Genomic DNA, 17255 nt, shown 5'->3' with positions numbered 1-17255 from the left:
ATATGCTTTTGCAAACCCTTCTGTAAGCATCTGACATGGGCTTGCTCAAAACTCAGGGCAGATTCAGTGAACTTAGCGCATCACTTTCTCCTGCCCATGCTTCCCCTTTCTTGCACTGCTCTACAGGCTTTGGGGTGCATCCTGCAAGGCACCAAGTTTAAAGCTAGACTCACTAGACTTAGCAAGTCTGCTGGCAAAGATGTTCTTACCTCACTTCATCAGGAGGGTGACAAGAGGCACCCAGAGCTAGAACACAGGGAAAGACTGCCCATTAGGCAGCAGCAAGATTTATGGCAAACTAAAATAGATAGGAAACTGAAACATAAATAATGTCTTGATGCTGTTCCTATCCAAACCTTCCTGCATTTCCTATGAAGAAATCCTTCCACCATCCGAACATCGATAAACCTTTGCTTATGCTTCTAAAACTGAGGACCACCTGCACTGTAACCAAATTCTCTGAAGTAATCCTGAACATATTTGAATTTCTGAAGTCTAAATGTAGATGGCACAAATCGATGGAATACTTTGAAGAGTAACAATCTAACACAGAGCTTGTAAAGACCACAAAGAGAAGTTTAACCTGCCCTTCATCTTCCACATGGGGAGCATGACATTTCTTAACTCAAGATTTTGAAGAATTCAGGTAAATTCAGGAGTAAAATCTTAGTGTACTCAGCAAGAGACACAGCACTCCAGAAACTTCAAAGAACACTTTGTACAGATGCCTCAATCTGTGAGTCAGAATGATTAGAAAGTCCCTGAAGAAAATATAAATTTTGTTTAAAAATATTTAGAAAATACGAAAAGAAGCATAATTTGAAAATATTAGCCACCTGAATACTACATGTGCTCCGTCTGTTTAAATCCTGTGTTAAAACAAACTCCAGTTGTTTCACTGATACCAGATGCCGCTTCACAGATGCTAAAAAGCAAGACAGCATGGTCTTAATTTTAATGATCTCAATACAATATCAAAGATACACTAAATTACATTACTCCACAATGTTTCTTAATTGGAATGGCACGGCTGTAAGCTTTTTCATAAGAAGGCCTTTTTTCCTAATTATTTTAATTCTATCAAAAATGTATAAAAATTGAATTAATATGCTATGTTGTCTTTACCTTCTGCCTTCAGCCCTCCAGAAGTATATGAAAATCGATCAAGTTTTACCATACTTCTACAAATGAAGCGTTGAAAATCTCATCACTTGAAACTCTCAATATTTCAATGGATAAAACATGGAAAAATGGACAATTTCCATACTGGAAAATACTTCTGGTGCTCCTTAAGACGTAAAAACACAGCCTGAAATCCTCATCCTTGTGAGCTATTCTTGGCCCTCACAGGAGTTCCATATAACTGATTTTTTATTGCAGTCAATGTAATCCACATACATAAAATCTGAAGCCTTCTTTATGCGATGGTTTCATACGGTATTAATGAATACAGTTAAGAGTTTAAGTAATTACAAGCTAAATAGTACATTCCCCTCCCATGTAAACAATATAAGATTATTTACAACAACATTATCTCAGCTGTGTTCTCTGAAATATACCTTCCTCTTCTCATGCATACACTTAGCAGAGAAAGTATTTCAAAGATGATAGACACCAAAGAGATCTCATTGGCTTACCATTCAAAAGGCTTTTTGCAAAAATGCCTTCTCTAGGAAGAAATACAAGTCACTATATCCCTTTGTATTTCTGCAAACACTTCTTATCTCCTGGCTGCATTTAGGCTGGCTTCTGAAGGAAAACAAGGCTTATACAGTTAAGTTATCTATCCCTTTCTCCATGTTGTCTGTCGGTATGTCGGAAATAAACCCTCTTGGTCAGTGTCAAATTATTCTGATTAGAGGACAGATGACTCAGAAATGAAGTTTCTCAAACTCAGCAGACCTGAGAATTCTTGGGTTTACTAGTTCTCATCTAAATGTTGCTGTAATAAATAAAGTAATGAGAAAAACTGATTCTAATCAGGACATGTAATCTGGAAAACAGCGTACCTCTTTCTTGAAGAGTTTTTAAGCACGTGTGCAACTCATTTCCTTGCATTAGAACAGTTTTAGTTCTAAGAACAGAGAGAACATTCATGACAAATCTTAAAAACACAGAAACTAATTCTTGTACTGAATTTAACACAAAGAATTCATGCCTTGTCCTACTGTCTTGCTGAGGTACTGACTTAAATGTCAGCCACGATAGTTTTGGTATCAAAACTGGGTTTAAACACAGAACATGGAATGGATGTAAACAGTGTTGCTCAGCAACAGAAATGAATGTATTTTTACACCCTGAAAAAAATATTACAATAATGCATTCAATTCCAAGTGTAGGAATTCAAGTGTGGTATCAAAGAATACCCTTCCATAACACAGGAATTTTCTGAGTGATTTCTGGTTAAATATTGACATATTCTGGATAAACAGAACTCTCTCTGAGATGTTGCTTAGGGAGCCTGGACAGAACAAGGCACTGGAATCTCATTTATGTCTTGCATCTTGCCTTTGACAACCCCTGAGAAATTAACTTAATAATTAGCAATGAAAAATCATATCAGATCACGAGATAAAAAGTACAATTAAAAGAACAAAAAGATGAAGCATGATTTGATTGCCACTCTTCTCTCATTTCCTGCCACCCCCTATCACATGAATTTGAGGATGATCTGAGTGAAAATAAAAATCTCCTGGAACATACTGAGTATCAACACATGGCTTGGGGGGCTGTTGGCTGAACGGAACATTTTGCTGATGAAAACCATGAAAAAGTGAATTTTTGACAAGCCAAGCAGAAGATTTTTTTATGGAAATCTTTAAATTTACTGCAACATCATTGGTTTATTTTAACTCAAAACCAAATGTAATTTCTCATTAATAATACTAAGGCAATATTTTACTGCATTTAGAATTATTATAGGGATTTTATGTTTAGAATGACTAAGTCATCATGCAAGTCCTTTCTAAACCTTAAAACTAGATCTGTAAAGAGGATTCAGAAATAAATTATTTTAATATATTCTGATTTTCTCAAATTTAATTAAATATATGCAAACTGTCTAAATCCAGCTTCATGTATTTCTTTAAGATTCAATTACTCATTGTGGGGGAGAATAGAAAAAATTGACCCTATAAAATTACTACTTATCAATCCTAACTGTTGCCTAAAAGTTGGGAAAAACACACAGGGTTTATGGCAGGCTCAATGACTCAGGAAAAGCCATTACAGTAAGATCCAAGCATCGTCCAAATAATATACAGCACAATTAACCTTAAAGAGTCTATAATTATGACAAGCTTCATAGTTCTAATTACATTTCTTTTCAGTAACACTGCTATAAAGTGAGTTGAATTGCAAAATATCATGTGTCATAGGGCACTATTTATGTATTTTTAAAGCAAGTATTTATGAAAGGATATAATTTTCCAGCAAATATCCAGCTTGCTGTTAATCTCCAATCCTTTTGCTTGTTGCCTTTCTTCTTCCAGCTGCTTTGCATTCGCAAACTGTGTCCCATCAGTAGGGGATTCTGGGAAGCTCTCAAAATTGAACTTATCAACTTGGACAGCCATACTGTAGCAAAGGAAAAAGAAAGAGGGATAAAAATGGGATTGTTACTATAACAATTTTACAGATAATACTCCTGCAGAAAATGCAGAGCACTGTGAAACCAAGCACTAGAATAGATTAGTCTCAGTGGCATCTAGTCTATGTACTAATGATACATAACCCAGATGATTTATGCTACTGAAAATAAAAGTCTAACCCTACTGAAGACAGTTTGAATTTTCATAACTCATCAATCAACATCTTAATGCTTTTGTGAGTGGTACACAAGTCATCTGTTCTGCAGTTGCAACCAGTTGATGTTTCTTGTTGTTCTGCTGAGGTTCACTTGCCATCACTCTTGGTATGTAAAAGTTCCTCGTGTGCTTAAGACTTCAGACAAAAGTGCGTCTTGAAGTGAACAGTAACACACTTGGAAAACCACGTACACTTCATTAGTTTTATAAGCCAACTTCTTAAATTTGCCTCTAAAAATTTCCATATAAAACCCAGGAAGGAAAGACAAAATAACCACAGTACTAGCGCCTAAATATGGCTCTTGTCTTCTTCTGTGAGAAGATACTTCCATCTTGCATAATATTTTTTCATGAATTACAGACAATACTAATTTCAATTTCATACTATAATTCATTGGTAAAAAATGGTTAAATAATTGCTTTATTAAATGTATGGTAAGGCATAAAAGCAAATTAAATTAAATATATTAGGCTGTAATGCATACTAAATATTTCTATGTTAAATTAGAATCACTAATCTAATATAAAAGGGAATTTAGACCAGCTCACATCACATGAAATCTGGTTATAGCAGATCTAATACACTGTGCTGCCAAACCAGCTTTAATTTCCTGAATCGTTTGAAATAGAAAAATAATTAGGGAAGAATTAAAATATATTGCTCTTGAGATGACTTTGCACTTCAGGAAAACAGAAGATCAAGCAACAGCTTTGGAAACCATTCACAATGAAATGCAACTACAATCTATCAAGGGGCATGGGAAGGGCATTTCATGAAAACACAGGATTACTCTTGTTCCATATAAAGAGAGAAACATACTCTATAAATGCTGCAAAAGGAAAACACTAGGAACAAAAGTCAACAAGAAAAAACTTTGAAATCCCCCCAGACCAGAAGAGATCGTCTATAATTAGTATTCATTTCAGAGAATCTTGACCCTAAAAGAAACTGGGAGAAAATGCAAGGCAATTACAGTAACAAGGAATAACCTAGAACTTACGAAGTTCAAATAGGCCCATCATGTTTCACCCTGAGCAAAAACTGACATCTAAAGAGAAGCTGTTAATGTTCCAAGACTACCTTCATCATTAAAAAGTACAAATACAGCACTGAGACAATGGTGGCACAATTACTATTCCTACAAACTCCTTCTCCTGCAGTCCCCATCTTTGCTGATCTTCACATTTAAAAGATCAAGAAAGGCAGAGGAATGAATCTGTTCCTCTCTAAATGGGTGTTTCTGGTTTGGCTATTTTTCTACAGTGAGAGATCATTAAGAGTTCCCCACTTGCATGCGAAGACCATCAAGCACTGGGCATATAAAAAAGCTAACACTGAGCTAACAAAAGTGTATCACAGAAATGGCCAGAAAGAATGCAATGAAAAACACCCAGATAAAATCTGTAGAGTGGGTTTTTAAAACTCAGGCCTGAAACCATGACTAACAACATCAAGTCTTACTGGCACTGAAGTATGATTTGATTCTGCAAGTGCAGGTTGAGTTTCCTGGATTTTGCATGGGCAATGCATGTGGAAGACAGAGACAACTGGACCGTTCCAAAATCATTTTTGCCTTTGTTTCCAAACTTCCTCCATCACTCTTTGGTACACGAGCAGATGCAAACACAGTACTTGATTTTAACTGCCTACACAGTACTGCTTAAATTCTCACGTAAGTACTCACAGCCAGTTACCTGCGGTCATATTCTGACAACAAATTATCTTGGTTTCTGAACAGTCAAAAATATCTAGAATCCACCTCCCAATGGACCTGGAAAATAGCTCTCACCTCATTATGGAGCCACTCTTTTCTAAGCGAATGATATATTAGAAAAGCATTCCTGCCTAACAACATTTAATATGCAACTGAGGGCATTCCGAACGCATTCCTCTGTTAATGGATCATTACTGGCAATATGGTGATATTTTTTCTGGAAATTAAAAATGCATGTAAGCACTTTTTTCAACAACAGTCTATAATAAATCCACATCAGCTTCAGGAATACAGCCTAGACTACTCTTTACATTGCTTCACTGTACAGCTCTGTTTGAAGTAATTTTTATTAAGCTCTAAGGAATGGAAAACTTTAGTAAATAGGGCTCCTACTACTCAGAACCTCTACTATTTTTCCAGTTCTTTTAACCATGTTTTTAGCTATACTGTGTATACCGTATTTAGCACAGTGACACCATGTATCACATGAGAAGATACAAAACTACCCCCAACAACACACTTGGCAGCTAGAAAGTGAAGAGGCCTGAGTAAAAGAGAACTGTGGAGAGAAAAGTATCACACAAAACAGTTATGAATACAGATGTAAGAAAGCAACAAAGAGAGATAAAGCAAAGTTTTTTGAGACTATAGTTACACTCAAAGTAAAGCATGACAAAATTAAATCCTAGCTCTTTTTCTTAGATGTATATGCCTTCTATCATCAGTATTCTTCTTCCACTTGTGCTAAAAATATCCGTATTGAGTTTTGTCTCTGCATTTTTTATCAATAACGTTGCTTCAGTGTTTATTCCACAGCCTATGGAATGTGTAGTAAATTGGAAAGCTTTACACAAAAATCAAACAAAAAAATAAATGCCATAACCTAAATCAGTCACTCACACTTAGAAATGTACCCCTACACAAACACAGCTTCTTCGCTGCAGTTTTCATGTGATGATTTCTCCCAAAAGATGCATTTCACCACAGAGGTATTAACAAATGAACAAACAATTCCTAAAGCCAGTTGACTGAAACAGAAAACAGATAAGCTGGACCTTGGGTTACAATCACCAACTAGAAAACCACATATTTCAATCACACCGGCTTTATCCTAAAAGAAGCAGAAAGCACTGAAGACCTCTTGAATATTTCCCAACTTTCTCACTGTACTATGCCTCAAAATCATGAAATTGAAATGCATTTTAGCTGTAAAAGTCTTCCTCCACTTCTGTCTACAGTTTACAACCTGTTTCTTGTCAAGAGTTCTCCGCACTTCTTTTCTCTCCAAATTTGTCCTTGTTTGTTGTGATATACAAGAATCTATAGGATCTATACAGAAAGAGGAAAAAAAAGACAAATCTGTCTGAAACACGCATTCACTTTATTACACAGCTGGGATAATGAATGGCTCACGTTGAGCAAGGGTACCTGTATGAATAGTACCTTGCTCTTCAAAGCAATTACATATCAGGGCAAACATAAAGGATTTTAAAACTCATAAGTCCAAACATATACTGCTCTAGGAAAAGGGACTAGAAGTTCAGTTTAACCTTCTTTGCCTCAGAGGTAGCTATCCAAATTTCCTACAGGAACAGTTTTCAATAAATCATGAGGTATTTGTATAAGAACTCTGCATCATGTAAAAACATTAAATAGCCAATCCTGCAAATGCAAATCACGTTTTGCTTCTCTCGTGCTAACCTTGCTTGTGCAGGGGAAGGGATAAAGGAACAACAGCTTTCATGAATAACGAAACAACCGCATTTTGAAACTACTGGGTTTTGTCATGAAACGAGCCCAAGCCGTTGTGACAGCTGCTCAGACAGCAAGCATCATTACAGGGATGCAAATTATTCAAATACAAATTAACTGAATGAAGAGGAGAAGGTCAGCTCATTGCCAGTGCTGATGATATGCCTGTGTGGCATCATCCCACGTCTCCTGTCAGGGTGACTTAGAGGCAAAAAAGAAGACAAACCTTCTGATGGTACAGCAGACACTTCAATGACAGTTATCTGAAGTTCTATTAAAGTAACAGTACAGAATTGTTAAAGACACTGGGCAGTTCATTTCACCACTTCTCATAAAACGAGTTTCAACTTTACTGGAAATCTTATTCCATCCTGACAATTAAATGTACAACAGAAAAGGCTTTGTATCGAGAAAAATCACTTCCTGTAACCGGCATCATGACAATTCCTAAGCCGGTGCCTTGCACATCCCTCTTTGCCAAAGCAGAGCCATTAAAACTAAGCAACACAAACAGCTTCACGGAAGTGGCAAGTAGCACATATAACTAATAGGGGGAAAATTCAGTAGAAGAGTACTGCTTATAGTGCTATAAACCCCTGCCCTTGCTCCCAGCAAGACAGCAGGCAGGTCCCAGGCATACACTATTCCCCAGTGACGCATTTTAGCTCTGTAGATGTCCTCATCTCTTGTAAGCGGATGAATCTATAAAGCGAAATGAAATATGTGACACTTTCCAAATAAAACAGAGTTAAAAGCAGGCATGGTGTTAAAAGAAAAGCAGCAATCTGGTTAACATAGTTAAATTTCATCTTTCATTAAGTAAATAAAATAAGGCTGCTTAGGCTGGAAGAATAAAATCTAGAGATAGTCCTTATTCAATTATCTTTAGGAAGAAACAATATAACAGGAACCCAAAACCTCTTCCTCATAGTTAACTACCTATTTAAATACTATCATCCAGAGATGAGTTTGCAAGCTGTTTTCATAATGAAGCTGAAAGGAGGCAGTGGAAGACTTCATTCAATACGATGCTTACTGCTCATCCTCCTTTCCTATATGAAGCAGACAGTAGAGACACAGAGCCAGACCACATTACTGCTTATACAAAATGCTTATGTATACAAATAGTCCCTGTAGATTCAATGACTTGAAATTTCAGGACAAGCTGGAAGTGAGGATGACACTATTGTTCTCACTATCACAAGGAAAAATAAAATGCATAAAGACAAGTCTACTTTAAGAAAATTCCACTGTGCAATCTTGTCCGTAACGGGTTTATAACATGATATTTCAGGTACTTATAACTGTATCCTAAATACAAGTTCAAGGGCTGGTGTAAAAAATGGGAGTGACAAACCAGTATATAATGATTTACAGCCAAAGAGGGACCTCAAGAATCAAATCTCCTGTGAGAGGAACACATATGTATCCCTAGATGAAAATTGGAATCTCAAGAAATTAAAACTAACATACACCTTAGTTTTACTTCTAATTATTTCACTGCTTTAGAACCACAATCTGTATTTCATTCACTACTAGAAAATATAACTGTAAAAATAAGTAGCTCGAGTGACCTGCAAGTAATGATCTCTCCTCCTGGCCTAAAACTGACTTCATAAAGAAAAACGATTGCTTCAATATCAGAACTATGCAGAGCAAAAGATAATTTTTTCCATTAATCTTGGAACGGTCAATTAAATTAAAAAAAATTTGCATTTAGAACTTAATTATTTATTTAAAATAATTGAAGAGGAGATAAAAGTCAAACTATAGTGCTGAAGCCTGCAAAATTCAACAGCTTACACTTATCCGATCCACAGTGTTTCAGATGATTAAAAATTAACTAGGAAAGAATAGTTCTACTCTATATAATGTAATATTTGAAAATGGAACAGTGTTCAGAGATAGTTAGCTACATAAATCTTCTGTTTAAATGAGGTTATACTATGCATGCTGAGAATCTAGCTTTTTAATTCCTAACTCCAAACCTGAAACCCATAAACTAGAAATGAAGAGGCAGGACAATTATCTTCAACTTCCACCTTTTTTTACTTGCCCATTTCAAGAATTTTGAATTCTATGGCAATCACTATGCAGCAAAACTGAAATAAGAAATGTAAAGTAACAGAGGTAATAGCCTGCTCTATAGATGCAGCAATTTCTATAGGGGCACAAGAGACTAATAATCAATAGTCATTTACATCTTTAGGGAATCTAGAAAAGAGTAAGCACAGTAATACTTGAAGATTGAGTTGAATATCCTCCCTTTATCACAGCTGAACTACGCAAGGATTGCAATCCTCTCATTATCCAAAATAATACCATACTGAACCTCCTACCTCTCAGTAGAATATTAATAATTGCAGATATGAATTTTAAAAGATATATATTCATAGTCAGTTGCTCATTTGTATAATTCAATATTGCCTTCATGCGGCAGAAAGTTCAAAAGATAAAATAAGTAAATTAAAAATATTTTGTGTCAGGTACAACAAATAAGACCAAAACAACCTGTTTTACAGTCATGCCTAGTTAACATTCCAGCTTTCTCCACTTTCTCAGGAAAAGATTAAGAAGATTGCCCTTTGATCATCTTCATGGCCTCCTCTGGACTCTCCCCAACAGGTCCACATTGTTCTCTTGCTGGGGCCTCTAGAGCTGGATGCAGCTCTCAAGGTGGGGTCTCACCGGAGCAGAGGGGAAGAATCCCCTCCCTCAACCTGCAGCCTTTCTGGCTGCAAGCACACATTGCTGGGTCATGCCAAGCTTCTCATCAACTACCTCTTCAGAGAAAAGGCTTAAAAATCCCCAGTCAATCATGCAGTCGAAGACAATGCTCCTCTTTTCAAGGAGGATGACTACAACACAGGGCACGCACCTGAACGCTTACCTTCAGAGAAGATACTGAGATCCTAGTCAAAATCAAAACATGCTCAGAACACCAGAACAGCCTACACAGGTGAAAAATCATGACATGAAGCAGTCCATCTCACTGATTATATAAGAGGAAATTAAGTGATGCAGAGCTTTACATTGAACTTCTTTGTAAAAGAAGTTTTTCATAAAGAAAGTGATTCAAACGTGTTTTGGTAAAATTATACTATACACATCTTAGCGTGCAAGTGTGGATGTTTCACCATGGACTGTCACTTTGAGATACAGCTAGACTTTACATTCATACTGAATTATTAATTCACAATCTACTTGTTTGTCTTCTATTTTTATACACAAAGATAACATCCGCCCTTTCCCCAGAGCACGGCAGTAGAAGTTCGCCTTGAGATAATTCAACGTGATAACCAAATTCTTTCCCAAGTCATTGTTTTCCCAAACAATTTTCCTTCCTAGACCCATAACCCATACACTCCTATCACACATCACCTTCACATTTTCCAGATTTCTTAAAATAAACAACTGTTGTTCAGAGCAATCCTTAGTTAGTTCCTTAAAGAGTCTTGCACTCCAGTTAGACCAAGGACTTGACAATGTTTATTTTGCCACAGACTCATTGATTCTTTCAGTGTATACAGTTATACAGGCTTTATTAAAGATTCTTGGGTCCCAGAAGCAAGTTCTGGGAGCAATGCCATACTTAAAACTAGCCTGCCAAGGACTAAAGTTGGGGGACAGTCAGGACACAGAATCATAGAATAGCTTGGATTGGAAAGGGCCTTAAGATCATCCAGTTCCAACCCCCCTGACATGGCAGGGACACCTCACACTAAACCATGTTGCCCAAGGCTCTGTCCAACCTGGCCTTGAACACCGCCAGGGATGGAGCATTCACAGCTTCCTTGGGCAACCCATTCTAGTGTCTTACCACCCTCACAGTAAAGAACTTCTTCCTTATGTCCAACCTAAACTTCCCCTGTTTCAGTTTGAACCCATTACACCTTGTCCTATCACTACAGTCCCTAATGAAGAGTCCCTCCCCAGCATCCCTATAGGCCCCCTTCAGATACTGGAAGGCTGCTATGAGGTCTCCAAGCAGCCTTCTCTTCTCCAGGCTGAACAGCCCCAACTTCCTCAGCCTATCTTCATACAGGAGGTGCTCCAGTCCCCTGATCAGTTTAAGAATGCAAAGCAGCAGTACAGCAATGAATACCTCCCACTATAGCAACACGGCCTGAGTTTTGACCTGCAGAGCTTATTTTGTGACTGGCATTAGGAATAATATTCACAAACATGAGCAGGGGCACAAGAAGCTTTAATCATGCTCCCAAAACCTTAAGTCCCGATGAGTAAGCTTCACCCGAGGAGGCGTATAGGTCCCACTGCAGTCAACTGCTCAACACTATTAATAAAAATTATACACACCTTACCACACACAAACAAAATCATCACCTAAACAGTATTTTTCCCTAAAAATTCTGTATGTATAAGTTTATTTAATGCTTCCTCTACAAATAACACATAAACGTGTATTTAGAAGCATACTCAGAAACAACCTATTTTCCAAAACCAAACTCTCCCACTGTGGAGTGCAGCAGCCTGAAAGACCACACTGGTCTTAGCAATTCTCAACAGCAGTTAGATCCTTCATAAATGTCAATGTGACAGCCTCAAAGCACTTTCCCTCTGCAACTTCGCACAGGAAAGATTGGTTAATAAACCAAGGCATTGCTTTTATTGCTAATTACACTCAGCCTTTGGCAGCCCCGGATCCAACTTCAGCAATACGCAGAGCTAGGATTGTCTTCATTTTTATCTCATCATGTTTACATTGATTTACCTGTGCCCACTTTGCCCCACATACCGCTGCGGTGCATCTGATTTGCCTTATTAGTACATTAGAAAACAATCACAGTTTTAAAATACTTTGTTCTTTAAGCCAATACATCCCATTTGGAAGTCACCATTTCTCATCAAATAACTCCCCTGCCAGATTGGGCAAGTCATGAACTTGCGCTCCCATGGGAAAGGACAGCAAAACTGAATGGCCACCAGCCTTAGAGCTGAACGCTAGAACTAGAAATGCAGTATTTATTTAATTATTCACATGGAAAAATACTCATTTTGGAGCACTTCCCTGCCATATTAACCCACCTCAGTTAACTAGGGTGGTATGGAACACACATTACATACCGACAATCAATTGCACAGCCCTGTTTGCGTGCCTGCCTAAAGTCTGGGCAGCATCTTCACAGAACTAAGCAAATTAAAACCCCTTCTTAAAATCAAACTAGATCATAAGGCTCTTGAGTCCTATGATTCAAAAAGAGTTTGAACACAGCAGCTGGAATTTTTGAAAGGAAAATTTCACCTGCGAGCAAAGTCGTGCTTGGGAAGCTTTCCCAGAATATGCATCTAGCATGAAAGAACTTGGAGGTAAAACCAGGATTTCTGATGCCACTAATAAAGCAACATTTCTCATCATGTCGGGTCCCCAAAAAGGACATGCAGAGAGCAGCACCCCAAAGCTCCCAGCAGAGATGGAACAGTTTGTATTCAGAGTGGTCTAGAAAGTTATGTTAAGAATGGGTGAAAACTTGTGAGCTGCCAGCTGAGGTCCCTTGTCCACCTCCAGAGTCTTAGAAAAGGGGTCTGCTCGGGGATACAGGGAATAGGTATTCGGAGGCTCATCATCTTTCCCATAAAAATGACTGCAATGGCTGAGCAACCTGGTCTAGTGGAAGGTGTGCCTGCCCGTGGCAGAGGGGTTGGAACTGGATGAGCAGTTCCTTCCAACCCAAAGCATTCTGTGTGATTCTGTGATTTTCATATACACAGATTTCTTCTATGAAAACACATTTATGAACTACATCTGGAGGAAGTGGAGGGAAGGGGGATTATAAATACCATAGTTTATGAGCAGTCAACTAATGGTGTCTGAGATGACACTTTGATGGACTTCCAGAGCTCTCTTTCTTCTCACAGTCAGCACAACATTTCCAGATGAGGAACAATTTAAATCAAAACCCACAAAATCTGAACTTCCAATTAAAAGTTCACACTGAAGGTATCATGTTAAGTCTGCTACTAAAGCTTTGCAAAATTATCATTAGAGAAGTAGTATTCTTAAAATAAGGAGTACCCAAACAGGATTAAGGAATGCTGTCATTTTTTATTTAAGTATTTCACTCCAGGCTAGTTTAAATAATGCTTTAAAAATACCTGGCTGTCCTGCGTTCAGCAGTAGCAGTCATTTTACTCAGTCTTAGTAGACTAAAAATATAAAAAATGTATTTATTTTAAATACATACTTATTTTATATATATTTATAATTTTTATATAATGAATTTTATATACTTATTTTAAATAAATAATTTATTTCTTTTATATATTTTATTTATTTATTTATTTGTTAGTAGGCTATAAATATCTCAAATATATTTTAAAATACTTTTTTTTTAGATTAATCTGCTCAGTGCTCCTGAAACTGAGAAACAACTATTTCAAGTAAAAAAAAAAAAAAGCCTGATATTATTTGAAGATTTGGCAATGTTTTAAAACATGTAAATGCTGAAGGTGGGGTTTTTTTTCAGCATTTCTCTTTAACCTAAGAACTTACTAATTCTTTTCATTCATCTATTCACTGTAGCAATAGGACAAGGGATAAAGGGTTAAAACTTAAACAGGGGAAGTTTAGATTGGATATAAGGAAGAAGTTCTTTACTGTAAAGGTGCTGAGGCACTGGAATGGGTTGCCCAGGGAAGCTGGGAATGCTCCATCCCTGGCAGTGTTCAAGGCCAGGATGGACAGAGCCTTGGGAGACATGGTTTAGTGTGAGGTGTCCCTGCCCATGGCAGGGGGTTGGAACTGGATGATCATAAGGTCCTTTCCAATGCAAAGCATTCTATGATTCTACCTAAACCTTAATTTTATGTACTAAGAAAGAATTTTAATGAAAATTCAGGGAATCTCTGCTTCTTTGTAGTATTTCTTTGTAGATAAAAGCTCCACAGATGATGCTATCTAATTTTCTGCAAGACAATTTTTCCTTTTAAAAAATGCAAACTGCAAGTAAAAATCCATAGGTACTAAAACAGAGAACCATGATCTGAGATCTCTTCCATGAAATTACGTATGCTTTTCACTCATTGACTAGATTTTTCTGACTATAATAAAAACATGTTATTTTATTATAGGCATATCTAGATTTAGGCATCCACTTCAAACTGAATCCAGTTTAGGAATCAATCTTATTGCCTACTTTTACAAGGGGGGGAAATCAATGTATTTTCACTTCCAGCTTTTGAGACAGTTGAAATTCACTTGTACTGAGATCACCAATATTTTCTTCTTTAAAACCATCCGTCCCACTTGGTTTCCAGTTCCTGCAAAGAAGCTGAAGTCTATAAATACAAAGAGGGGACACATATTCAGACACAAACAGTGCTAGGCTAATTTGACAGTTGACAATAAAAAAACAAACCTTTCCCACCTAAAGAACAAATTCATGTAGCAAGTCCCAGTCAGATTATCCCAAAATGACAGGCTACTACCACCAGACAAACTGTACCACAGACCTGTGTAGCAGCTTTATAAACTTCCCCATCTACAACTAAGAAACCTCCATGCTCCTGATGTGCTGATTTGCCAAGTTATTCAACTAGACAGGTATAAATAGATTATGGGGTTGATATTAAAACTAGAAGCAGAGATTATTAAAATTGTGTTTATAGATCCTAAATTAAGCAAATAATACTGTAAATATACTAAGCAAAGATTACACAATCTGCTTTGTTCTGAAACTAAGGGTTTTATACAAAAGATTTCCTTTTATATTGCTTACTATTCTCCATTTCTCTTCATCCACACAACTGAAAAGAAACACTACCAAGCAGTAAATCGAGGAATAAAGCTGCAGAGATTTTTTTTACTCCCATTTATTCCCATTGAGCCTCCCTCAGGGATACACAGATTGGAAATTGCCAAATTATCATCTAATAGGCAGAAACATCGTAGGCGAGACCAATTAAGTAAAAGGCAGAAAGTTGTATTACACATGTAATTAAATGGAATTCTTTGACTAGACTACATTAGAATCATTTCCCAAAAAGGACAAACCTTGACTTTAATCAGCACATGACACACTGTATGACATGTCACTAAAATAGTACGTTAAAGAGTTCATATTACTAGAAAGAGCAGTTTTCTTAATTGTAAATCAAGTTACTTCCAGGTGGTAGCGCTAAATAGCAGCACTCTTCCAAAAATATACAAGACCCTAATGATGCAAAATTGAGGACAAAGTAATAAAATAGTAGTTTTCTCTTTTTTTTTACCTGTAATATCCTTCAAATAGGTTCCTACATACGTTTTTGTCAGTTGGACTGTTCTCTTAAGCAAATCCAGAGGCTAACACAGAATGCAGGAAACCACTAAACCAAACCACTACATTAACTGCCAACTGTAATGTGAGTGACAATAGGTAGGGATAATTTGGGGTTATAATCATGAATATAATCCAAAATAATAACACAATGGGGAAAAAACCTGCAGTGAAACAATTCTAATTGACAAGCTTTGGGGCTCTTCATCTCTAGCCATTGTTAGCATTGAGGCTAACTATTGCTTGCTGCAAGCATCAACTCAGCAGCACACAGAGCCCTGTCCTCAAGCCACTGCACGGGTGCTTTGGTCCAGCCCTCGGCAGCTACTTCAGGAGCTGGAAAGCAAGGGTGAAAGCACACTCCAAACTCAGATACAAGGGACCCTCCTAGGCTGCAGAAACCAGGGGAAGAGGAGAAGCAACACTTAGCTCTCCCCAGGTGCTTTTCTACACTTTTTCTTTCTGAATGTTGTCAAAACCTGTCAAAAATGAAGTCATCTTCGCCCCATTTTGAGAAAAACACAGTATGATTTACTTAAACCAATAATTTTTCATTCATATCAGATATGGATAAACAGCTCTATGCACAAATTGCTTTTTGAACTAAATTAATTCTGCACTTGTTCAGCTAATATGGAGACAAACCTGGGACAACCTGTATATTCTAAGCCAAATTGGTATTTTCCTTCAAATAATTCCCAGTAACTTAATTTCTATCCCTTTTTATTGTTGTATTTCTTTAGATAACATCAAATCAATAGCAAATCTATGACCTTCTGTTTCGAGAAAGTTCCTATCCTATTGCAATACATGCTAAGCAGGTTTAGAAACCCTGCTTACATCATTATCATCATTTCAATATTGGAAGTCATAGTTTATTGTTTATTTCACAATCAGTTCCTGTGCACAAGGGATCAAAAATAAGTTGAGTCTGTGCAGTTGACAGAAGCACAGAGAATAGCGAGAGGCCATATGAAAGACAAAAAACAGGGCTTGTTTTGGTGAGCGTGTTTTCAGGACAAATAGTGCAGACAAAACCAACTTCCTAATGTCACTGTGTGCTTGAACATATCATTGTACAGGAGCCCAGTCTGCAGAGCCTCTCAGATAAAGCCAGATAAATGACAAGGAACTCTCCTTCAAAATTACAAATGGCTGGCTCTTTGCAGAAAAGGAAACCTAACATCAAAATACAGGAGAAAGTATGAGAGAGAAGCTGACTTGAACCCACACAGAACAGCCTAGGAAGCAAACAATGACTGCTGACAGAATGTTCCTCATCTAGATTTAAATACCATGATTAAAGCCTGGGTATATGTACTTACTGCTTGTTGTCACCATTTTATCAGTGCTCACTAATCACTCCATAACTTACTTTCATTAAATTCTCTTCATATTAAAGGTCATGATTGAATATTGTTAATTAAGTCCCATCCCAGTCAAGTCCTTGTGTATTCAGAAAGAAAGTGAGAGCTGAAATAAGCTGCTGAAATAAGCAGAATAAACTGAAATACTTATTTCAATAAACTGAAATATTTCAATAAATTGAAATAAGTGATGCCCATCTTAAATATGCTTTCCACCAATATATCAAGTGAAAAAAAAAGGAAATATTGGTATGATGCCTATGCTGTGCCTGATGCTGTTGGGTATGGTAGTGTTGCTGTAGGATGAGATGGGATAAAGGCTGCTCATGAGTAATGTAA

General features: G+C 37.1%; 1 protein-coding gene across 3 annotated transcripts in view; it reads right to left on the bottom strand.

Annotated features, from left to right (window-relative positions):
* The window catches only part of TRAPPC9 (trafficking protein particle complex subunit 9), a 499166-nt gene that overhangs the window by 266561 nt on the left and 215350 nt on the right, over positions 1-17255 (bottom strand). For 2 of the 3 annotated variants that reach the window (XM_062626935.1, XM_062626936.1), the window contains exon 20: positions 3269-3576. In XM_062626935.1, the coding sequence (XP_062482919.1) occupies positions 3396-3576 (181 nt within the window). In that variant the 3' untranslated portion in view covers positions 3269-3395. Of the gene's footprint in view, positions 1-3268; positions 3577-17255 lie in introns of those variants that run through there. The other variant, XM_062626937.1, reaches the window with a different exon arrangement.

This window comes from Pezoporus occidentalis, unplaced genomic scaffold (assembly GCF_034315485.1).
Source record: "Pezoporus occidentalis ecotype Australia unplaced genomic scaffold, CSIRO_AGI_Poc_V1 ctg3, whole genome shotgun sequence".
Lineage (NCBI taxonomy): Eukaryota > Metazoa > Chordata > Aves > Psittaciformes > Psittacidae > Pezoporus > Pezoporus occidentalis.
Note: the sequence above shows the minus strand (reverse complement) of the source record. Positions and strands in the feature narration are given on the sequence as shown.